The following is a 10,948-nucleotide window of genomic DNA, read 5'->3' as shown; positions in this document are numbered from 1 at the left end:
TATTTTTTCTTGTGACCGTGCTAAGTGGTATCGGGTGTTTGGTCATTGAGGTGATTCCAGGAGTCGGGGTGATTCTATCTCTGCTTAGCACATGGTTGAGGTTTCCAAAGGGATTTTAGGAATCTTTGGAGGAAGGTTGGGAGCCTTTCGGATTCCATTGATTCCCTTTTCTTCTTGGTTTTTAATCTTTGTTGGGGCTAGGGAAGGGCGTGGTATTTCTTACGCCAGAACTTAGGCGTCTGGTTGATAGGGATTTCGTCGTTATCGACTGAAAGAGTTTTATTATTCGGTTGAGTAAGACGGAAGTCTATTTGCAGAGCTCGAGGTTTGTAAGGTGAGAATCAAGCCTATCCGTGTCAACTGATGACATTAGACTCCTTGTTGTTACATCGATTTGAGGAGTATTGGTTGTTAGGAATGACACGGTGTTTTATCTTCATGTTCCTATCGTTACTAGTTTTGTTTTCTTTGTTACCATTGGGTCTATCTTGTTTCTGCTTGTTAGGTGTTCTAGTGTTCGCGTTCTTATCGTTGCTAGTTTCGTTCTCGTTGTTACCATTGGGTCTATCTTGTTTTCGCTTGTTAGGTGTTCTAATGTTCGCGTTCTTATCGTTCTTAGTTTCCTTTTCATTGTTACCATTGGGTCTATCTTGTTTCTGGTTGTTAGGTGTTCTAGGGTTCGCGTTCTTATCGTTGCTAGTTTTGTTTTCATTGTTACCATTGGGTCTATCTTGTTTCTGCTTGTTAGGTGTTCTAGTGTTAGCGTTCTTATCGTTGCTAGTTTCGTTTTCGTTTTTACCATTGGGTCTATCTTGTTTTTGCTTATTAGGTGTTCTAGGGTTCGCGTTCTAATCGTTGCTAGTTTCGTTTTCGTTGTTACCATTGGGTCTATCTTGTTTCTGCTTGTTAGGTGTTCTAGTGTTCGCGTTCTTATCGTTGCTAGTTTCGTTTTCGTTGTTACCATTGGGTGTACCTTGTTCCTACTTGTTAAGTGTTCCAATGTTAGTGCTCTAATCGTTGCTAGTTTCGTTTTCATTGTTACCATTAGGTAAATCTTGTTTCTGCTTGTTAGGTGTTCTTGTCGACATGAGGGTGCTGTTATAAGGCAAGGGAATTCGTAATCCGAATTATGCCAGGTCCTTCCACTATAGATGGATGTGACCTAATCGCACATACTTAGCATTTTTAAAGGTAACTGACTGTAGGGTTCTTCCTAATCAAGATTTGGACCAGGGACAGGAAAATGATGCGGGATCGCGCGTTCTTAGTTTATGAAATCCTAACTATATATGATACTAATGTTCATATGGAACCATCATGGTCCGTTTGTAAGGATTCTCTAGCTTTTCCGTGATTTACAGACTTGCTCAAATGGGGAAATAGTTTTTTATTATGTTTTCAATTTGGAAGACCTTTCTGCGAAAATTCGTTACATAAAGTTGATTGTTCGAAACGTACCAAAAATTTCGGTAGGGTTTCTTGTTGTCTCTTCCTGTCCAGTTGTAAACTCCCTCTTCGGTCATCTCTTTTGGATAATTTCTCTTGAAATGTCCTGTTGCACCGCACTTGTGACAAACTGGACTTACTTCTGGGTTGAGGGTCAGAGTGACGCATGGGGCCGGAGCCTTATAGTAATGGGAGGTGTATCCCATCTTGTTGCACCTTTTGCAATGAAATGTCTGGCAGGCTCCCCAATGATGATATTTGCACTTTTTGCAGGGTGGATTGTTCCTAAGGTATGATTGTCTTGATGTGGGAGGAGTAGGGTTAGTAGGGGTAGGGACTGATCCCACTTGTTGCCGTTTAGTAAGCCTCTGAGTTGAACTACCTCCTTTTTCGTTCCCAAACATTCTTTTCTTGGGTTTAGGTTTGGGTTTTAGAGTGCAATGGCGAGTTGTTCTTTGTTGGTTTCCCTGGTTGTTATTGTGGTTAAAATTACCGACACTGCTTCCAATTTCGTTCATGTCGTTGGCATTGAAGTATGCCATGACGGCTGCTACGGCCGCAGTTATAGTGGCTTGGAAAGTGGTGGAGTCTATTCGTAGGACCAGTGCATGGTCGGGGTACTGGTTACCTTCATGAGAAGACATAAATCTATTGCACACAAACGGTGAGCTTGTGAGTACTCATAGTTAGTTTCAAGTGAGTTTATTCGTATAATCTTAATGTATTGGTGTTAATCGGGTCAACCTACATCCCCATGATGCAGTTATGGTGGGAGAGTGGAAACATGTATTATCTGACATAAAGTCCATCCAAAAAGCACATAGTTAGCAATATGGTTAACGGATTTGGTTGTATGGATTATTGGAGGATGTACTCCTCTTGGTTTACTGCTACTGGTTGTGATTAAAGGTATTACGAACCTAAGGCGAGTAGTGTGGTGATCCTCTTTTGGTGCACAAGGTGCTTGGCCATTCTACTCATATTATGGGTGCTCTTTTGTGTTCCTTACGCAGCTAAGGCTATCCTAGCCTTGATTGCTATGAGTTGTGGTCTCTAAATGGTCACTGCCTAGTTTTTTGGTCTTACTTGTGGGTTTCGTATGCAACTGGAATGGTGTTCTTGTTACTTGTGGTGGATCGGATTTACATTCCCATATATCGGGCTTTGATTATGTTCTCCATTACTCCATGACAGAGGGTTGGGAACCGGGAGTCACTTCGCGTTACTTGTGGTCTAGACAGAGGTCATGCCTGATTCGTGAGGGTGTTGGCAATCGGAGTTCGGTGCACGTCGATTGTGGATCAGATTTTCTTTTGTGGAGATGCACCCTGAACCAGGTAGGAATCAATTCCTAAGCTCGGCTTTGTGTGGGTATGGTTTTGTTTCTAGGTATGTTCATTCTAGGGGCACTCATATTGGGTGGTTACATATCTGTGAAGAGAAAGGTGAAAGGGTCTCTGGTCTGCTCCTAATCGGGTAAAGCTCGTCAAGGGTTTCCCTGGCGATTTCATCCCTCTTGGTTTCATAGTCTAAATTCTCCCTTTCATAATTCATCTCTGGGTATTCCTTAGGGTCCCCTTATGGATTTTCCTCTTGTACTTCTTTTAGTCTCTCCTTGCCCCATCCGCAAATCACCGTGATAGGGTAGTAGAAGTCTTGGTGAGGAAATTTCAACTATGTCGTTTGTGCAAGAGTCGAGGTATGAGATATACGGGGATAGTTTAGGAGTGGGAGGGGTTTATAGTATCCTAAAATACTCCTATAGTATTTTAAACTTGATGTTCGAATTCTAGTATTCTCTTATGTGCATAGTTGGTAAATCTTAGGTTTGTTGCAACACCACCATCACTTCCAGGCACATGTTGGTCGTATCTCGAATAAATATAGTTGATAAGGCTATATTGATCCCATATATGATTACATAACTGCCCAAGTTTGGCTGTAGTGTTCAACCTTTAGTTACTTTTGGTTTTTTCTCGTTATGATACTGGGTTTGTAATTGCGTATACTTTTATAAAATACTTATCTTCTTAAAGTATACTTTTAGGCAGAGTTTGTTTTAGTCCCATTGTATTTATAGTTGTATATCTCGTATGGCTAGATATACCAATTCACTATAAACAATACTATGATACCAATCTGTCACACCTCCAGACCAGACGGCGAAAACGTCCGGAAGCAGGTGACTTCATTGTGTAGTATCATAACAATTGAATCTAAATGAAACATAGCAATCCAAACATCATACATTGAGATAACAGACTTACAAGGTTTACATATTGTATGTGTTATTCGAGTTACACAAAAGATACATAAGTAGAAAACTTCAAACTACAGCAAAATGGTCTTGCATCAGCGTCCCTTGTTACGTGCATACTAGATCCCTGAGAATACAAGTCGTTTTGAAAAGCATCAACTAAAAAGTTGGTGAGTTCATAAGAATTTTTGTATAAAATTGTTTACACTTGTTTAGAATCGTTCTCATTGTACTTTCAGAAAATCCGATATTTTGTATGAAATTGTTTGAAGTCTTGCTTTGAAAATCATGGATATATGTGTCTATGTCATCACTTTTGTTCATCCTTATAAGGAGTGATTTTGAAAAGTAGTGTGATTTGTAATAGCGAGCTGTGTATGAGAATAGTTCTTTTGAATAGTAATAGTAAACTATTTCAATAAAAATCCCTTATTTACAAAAAGAAAATATGGTTGAAAATCTTGTTCCTCTTATCGAGTAAAATTGAGTGTGCGTTCTAGTTTGTCGTTATCGAAATCGTAGAAAAATCGTTTTCTCCAGAAAATCCTATATTTTCTGCTATAAAATATTCAAAATTCTAGTTCGAACTATGTATATGTGTGGGTTAGTTTATCGTTTTCAAAATCGTTAACAAACATTTCCAGTAGAGTCCTACACTTTTTAATTTGTAAAATAGCAGTATTACGACTCTGCACTTGTTAGGAGAAAGTGTCAACATGGCAATTGTGGACATTCTACGCGATGAAAAAGGACAGTCAACACAACAAATGCAGACCATCACCTATCACGTGTAGAACAGTCATCACAACTTTTATTGAAAAATAAGTCATTTTAGTCAGGAGAAAAAGTGTCAAGTTATAATTTGTATAAATTTATAACTGCCGCTTATGACACGTATTTTCTGTTTTATGACATATAGAACATTACTTATGTTCTTGGAGGTTTTCCGACAGCAGCTTATGACATGCAAATATTTCTGTCATAAAGGCTCTATTTGTATATTTTCTTGACGCAAACTTTTATATCGAATATTTTTAAAATACCCCCTGATAGTTTGCAAATAGTCACAAAGTTTTCATTTTCGAAAATTACTAGAAATGGTGTCCACTTATCAAGATCCCTTTTTATAACTTTTATCTATAGACATGAAAGCATAGATAAAGGGTTAAGTTGGACACACCCAATAGTTAGGAGGCTCTTTTGTACACAAAGTATCCTCTGTTCTTTATGAAGTTGTGAAATCTTACGTTCATGAGTACATTACTAAAATAATAAGTTAACAATATTTCACACACACATACAAACATACGTATACATGCAATCATTTAAGAATTTAGGCAAGATTTGACTTTTACTCTCCCCCAAAAACGTTAAAACATTGAAAAAGGTGGGGTATGATGCTCATCTTGAGTTGGTTGAGGAGTTGTTTGGAGTTATGGAGTAAAGATCTCAAGCTTATACTCTTGGCTGAGATGAGGAACTCCTCTGGGAAGGATGTTATCCTAAGATTGATTATCACATATTATTATGAGTAAAATAATATGGATTTATCTTGAAGATTATATAAAATCTTAGATGAGTGGAAAACTTACTTTAAAATTTCCCGGAAGAAGTTGAGAAGTCTTGCTTTCAGCAAGATCCTTGATTTTTGCTCTTGGGAGGAGTACGTGAGAGTATAGGACAAAAGTGGGAGGAAATGTGAAAAGCCCAATATTTCTACTGTCATTGTTCTAAGAGTATAAGAACGGGGAGGGAATCTTTGGTGCATGGGTATCTGATGGTCTTAGCTTTGTTATTTGGTGGGTAAAGCAAGGGATACTGTGATTTGCATGGGAAATGAGAATTTCATCAATTCACAATAGTCAACCTCTGTGTCCTTATCTTGATTTAGGATAAGATCTTCCTAAATCCCAAACATTCATTTTGTGAAAATATGATTTAAATAATTAAATTTGGCATAAAATAGAGGTTTTAGGGGTCTTAGTTATGAAAAACACGAGTTTGGTGGGATTCCAGACCTCAAAATACCTCAAAATGGAGAAAAGGTCCGAAATGTTCCAAAATCCAGGGCTAAAAGGTGAAATCTGGAGTTCTATGATGAATTCTGAAGCTATAGTTCAAATTCTGAAGGGGAGGGTTAATCCTGCGAGGTTCCAAAGTGCTTAGGAGGAGTTCCAGAGCCATTCAGCAAGATCCGAAGACAATAAGCGAGGTTCCGAAGTCCTTTGCACAATTTCGGAGTCTGGACCGAGGATGCCAGGGTTGGCTAGACTACCGAAGTAGACCCAGGTGAGGCCTTCAGGAGCTTACACCTTCCGAAGCAGTAAGGAGATCCGAAGCATGGGGGGTTCCGAGGATGTATGTCACACCCCTAAACCGAAACGACGGAAACGTTCGGGGGTGGCTGACGTCATGCGTAGTATCACAACAATTATATCATAGGTAGCATAGTAAACAAAACCAGACATTGAATACATATGTGAAAAAGGTTTTTGTTTAATACATCATTTTGTTCTTATCAAAGGTAAAATAGAAGGTGCGACTCTAACGCTTCGACTTCTCCGAACTCCTGGAAATACCTGTCTACTAATTCCCTGAGAATACAAGCAGTTTTGAAAATATATCAGCATAAAGCTGGTGAGTTCATAAGCATTTGTTTTTCATGGAAAAGTGTTTTTTGAATCCTTTAGAAAAGTGTTCCTCAAGAAAATCCTATATTTTCTTATGGAAAGCGTGTTTGAAAACCCATTCATTCCATGACTTCCAGGTTCGTACAGAACGTGTACAATCTAATGTGTCGTGGAATGAATATGAATATCCGTTGAAAAACAATCCGTTTTGAATAGCCGGTTTATCCAGGGAAAATCCTATATTTTCCCTAAAGTTTGATGGTTGATTATCCGTTCTAAACTAAGGTGTGCAAGTATCTACCATACTCGAAAAGTAGTTTTCTTTTAAAAACCCTGGTTACACCCAGAGAGGTATATTAGCCTTATTATATAAATAAAACTAGATAGAAGAAAACCGTGATGAACTAAGTCCTGAAGGTATTATTAGTAACACCCTCTAGTAATCTATCGGTTATTACTTTGAGGTTAGTTCATTCGATTCATTATTACAAATGTAAATTCCTGTTATCTAGGTTATGAGTTTCATGACCATAACTGATTGGATATGGCCCACAACGGCCGATATCCTTAATGACTTTGTCACCTGCAGACCTGCTGATCCAACTGTAGCTAGCAGTGAGGTGCGAGATTGGCAGTCTCGTATAGATCTTTACACAACAGTCACGCTATCCCTACAAGAGACTCTGGTTACGAGTGCTAGTCCTCCACTCTGTTTCTTATGGTGAGTGTTACCAAGGATGTGCCTCAAACATAGCCTAACAAATTTACAAGTAATAATATCGAAAAACCTGTTTATGATTTGCATGAATCCTTTATAAAATAATACACTTTACTATATGATTCACAAGTTCATTGTTCTAGTTTGAAAACTGTTTCTACGTGTTGATTTCTTAATCAGTTGGTAAAACTTTTTTCCGTGTTAAAAGCATACTGAAAATATAATTATCTTAATCAAAATATTATATTTGAGAACAAGTTTCCTTGTACTTTTGCTTGTATTCCCCCCCCCCCCTGAAAACATGAAAAACTCGGAAAAAGCGTAAGGGTATGAACTCACCTCGGGTGATTTGAGAGAAGGATTGATACGGAATGCGGGATGTTCAATTGAAGCCTTGAACACGATTTGATCCTAATCATCAAGTAATGACACATAAAGGAGTCAAATGATGGTATTTCACCACTAGATGTGACGAAGAACTATTCTAAGAACTTAGGACTACTTGCACTAAGTGTTAGGACCTCAAAAGATTGCACAAGTGAGGTGTATGGACAGTTTAAAGGTGTTTTCAAGGTCCATACTTGCATCCATGAAGTGTCCTAGGTCCATACTTGGTTGTAGTACAAGTTTAGGGTCTTAGAAATGGGTTTGTGGTCCTATGGTGTGTGTGTGTATGGTCGCACAAATGAGTGTGCTTCCACACACGGGTGTGCTTCCGCACTCCTTCAACGAGATGAAGAACATGACAGGACTTTCATGATTCAAGCCCTAGATCAAGAGGTTCTTCAAGTATAACAAGCTAAGGGATGGATTACTCACGTTTTTAAAGCTTTGGAAGGTTCAAAGTTGGAGAAACTTGAGAGGAAATGATGTTGTGTGTTGCCAAGGTGTTAAAGGAATGAAAGGAAGGGGCTACCCTTTATATAGGGGTAAAAGGTGCTACCGAAAAGTGAGTGTGCTGCCAAGGGAGTGGATGTGAGGCCGTACACCCGTGTGTACGGCCATACACTCCTCCAAGAGGTGTGTATGGCCCAATTTTTCACTATTCAACACTCCGACTCATTCCTAAACTCGACCTTGGTCATACTCAAGCTTAGAATCACTTAAACGAACCCTCAAACAGTGCCAGAATTCAACGAAACATGTTTAACTTTGATTGAAATGGCTAAGTGTGTGAGACAGAAGTTTCGGGTTGTCACATCATCCCCCCGTTAGAGGGAATTTAGTCCCGAAATTCAAGAATAAGAATATAACTCATGGTCTTGGAAAAAAGATGTAGATACTTTAAGGTTCATGGGACTCTCACGCTCCCAAGTGAATCCAAGTTTCTGTTTGACATTCTAGTGGACCCTCACTATCGGGATGTGACGTTATTTCTTTCGCTCGACTTCTCGATCCATGAGCTTGGATGATTCTCCCAAAAAGTGTAGACTCTCGTCTAACTCAGGGTTGTCGAGGGGAATCGTAAGTGTCTCATCTTCCGGATACTCATTTTTTATTTGGAACGAGGAAGAGGAGATGAGCGTTGCCAAGTGCTCGAGGTAACTGAAGTTTGTGTGCTATGGGACCGATCCTTACAAATATCTGGGATGGTCTAACGTATCACGGATTTAGTTTTCTACTCTTTTCAAAGCGTATCAGGCTTTTCCAAGGTGAAACCTGTAAGAAGGACAAGTTCACCAATCTGGAACTCCAATTGTTTTTGTCTATTATCGACATAGCCCCTTTCGTACGATCTTTTATGTCGTCCCTCGGGTGATTTCAGGACTCGCGAGAGTGCTGTCGGGACTTAGCTCTTGTCTATTTGCGTGTCGCCCGCCTTAGCCCAGCACATATAGGGTCTGCACTTATGGCTGCAGAGGGCTTCGAACGGCGCAACCTTGCTACTGGAAAGGTCGTCGTTGTTGCAAGAAGGTTTAATTAAGGGTAGATCTGGGTCCCATGACACATCTTCAATTGTCCGGATGGTTCTCTTACTTTGTCCTTCTCTTCGCGGATGATACTCTCGTATGAATACTTTCGGATTTCGAAGAGAGATGAATTCTTTGAAGTTCGTATCTGGATGTCGTCACGAGCGACGGGAGTTTCGCGATCGAACGGTTTAAGACAAAAGGGTTTGGTATAACATAGACTCAGTCGAGCTAGACAGGAAGGTGTCGTAGCATCGTGTGTCAGGTTAGTCTGGGAGGATCGTTTTACTAGCATATTGGCATCCCTAAATGAACGTCTCTGGTATTTTCTGCATTTGATTTGGACTTGGTGGGTACTACTAATGCAAGGGTCCAGCTGTTTTGAAACTATAGGCTCTCGATAGGATGGTTCCTACTAGATTTTCCTATGATTGTTTGGCGTATACGAATCATGTAGAGCTACAATTGACTCTAACGTATACACTATAATTTACCTCTTAAGGCATCTACTTTTAAGAATACGTCGCGATTAAATTTGGTCATGAAAGAAATCACGATTATGAACAATTATAGGGGTTTTCAAAAACGTACCAAAACATAGCAGGGTTCTTTGATGCTTCCTCATTCTCTGAGGTCAGACTTCTCATGTTTCCTCATTGTTCTTCTCTGTTGTGTAGTCTCTTTTGAAATGTCCTAAACTTTCATAGAGATAACAGGTTGGACTTGTCGCAACATTGGTAGTCGGAGTGATAAACTTGACTAGGGTTCTACAACCGCAGGAGGTGTGTCCCTTCCTATTGCATCTGGTGCAATGCAGCACTCGGCAGACTCCATGATGATGGTAGTTGCATTTGTTGTAGTGTGGGAGATTTCCACAGTAGGGTATGGTTGGTGTGGGAACAACAGGGATGACCGGGGTACCGACTGTCCTAAATCGTTTCCTCTCAGTAGGTCTTTGGGTTGAACAACTTCCTTTGAACTTTCGTTTTAGAAGGTTAGGTGTGTCCTTTCTAGTAGGCACTTGTTGTTGAGATTCGTTAACACCAAGATTCGGATTACCGTTAACACTTCCACCCACATTCGTGTTGTTAGCGTTAAGAACAGTTATGGCGGCTGTCACCGCTGCTGTGACAGTAGCTTGGAATGTAGTTGAGTCCATCTAGAGGATTGGTGCCTTACTGGTGGATTGGTTATGTTTCTTCGGAGTCATGATCTGCTACATGTCAAGAAAAGAAGCTTGTGAGCAACAATGGTTGCCTCTGGATGTATCCTAAATGTTTATCTATGCTTGAGATTTCCCGTTTTGCTTATCTGACTCTCATTGATTCGACCCACATCCCCATGATGTGGTCTTAGCAAGAGTAGAAAATTTTGAACGCAGTAAAGTTCTCATACAATAAACTTACAAACTCCTTGTTGTTCAGCTCATTGCGCTGGCTAGATAACTCTCACATTTTCGTCGGCTCTTGACGATATGGAGATTTGGCTATAAAAGTAGTTCCGAGGATCAAGTCGATATGGGATTCAACTTGGCACTCAGAAGAAATCCCTGGAATGTCTTTGGGGAAGACATCGGGAAAGTAGCAGACTTCGAAGATGCTCTCGAGGTCTTTAACTTCTTGCGTCTCATTGTCAACATGAGCCAGGAATGCATAGCATTCCTTCCGCAGATGCTCCTAGGCTTGACGTAGGAAATGATACGAAGGTTCGAAAAATCTTATCACTAAGACCAGTGAGGATTTTGTTGAAGGGAAGATTGAGACAAATCGCTTTCTCGAAGCAAAGGATATCAGCACGGTTTGAGGCTTAACCATTTCGTGTCGATTAGGATATCGAAGATGATACGAAATTGATGGGGAAAAGGAATAATCATCTAAGTACATCTCATGATTCACGTTTTGAGGACAAAACAGTGATGGAACCTTGATAAAGTTGCTTACTTTTCATGCTATCGATCTAAGGCAAACTTTTGACAATGAAAATATTT

The 10,948-nt window shown here is 39.8% G+C and overlaps 1 protein-coding gene across 1 annotated transcript; it reads right to left on the bottom strand.

Moving 5' to 3' along the window:
• Nucleotides 1–356: 356 nt before the first annotated feature.
• On the bottom strand, nt 357–1,988 carry LOC128127369 (uncharacterized). Its single transcript, XM_052765842.1, has 2 exons — nt 1,459–1,988; nt 357–777 (listed from the first exon to the last, which is right to left on the bottom strand). Exons 1-2 carry the CDS (start codon nt 1,986–1,988, stop codon nt 357–359), a joined length of 951 nt encoding a protein of 316 aa, XP_052621802.1.
• Nucleotides 1,989–10,948: the final 8,960 nt, after the last annotated feature.

This window comes from Lactuca sativa, chromosome 7 (genome assembly GCF_002870075.4).
Source record: "Lactuca sativa cultivar Salinas chromosome 7, Lsat_Salinas_v11, whole genome shotgun sequence".
NCBI lineage: Eukaryota > Viridiplantae > Streptophyta > Magnoliopsida > Asterales > Asteraceae > Lactuca > Lactuca sativa.
Note: the sequence above shows the minus strand (reverse complement) of the source record. Positions and strands in the feature narration are given on the sequence as shown.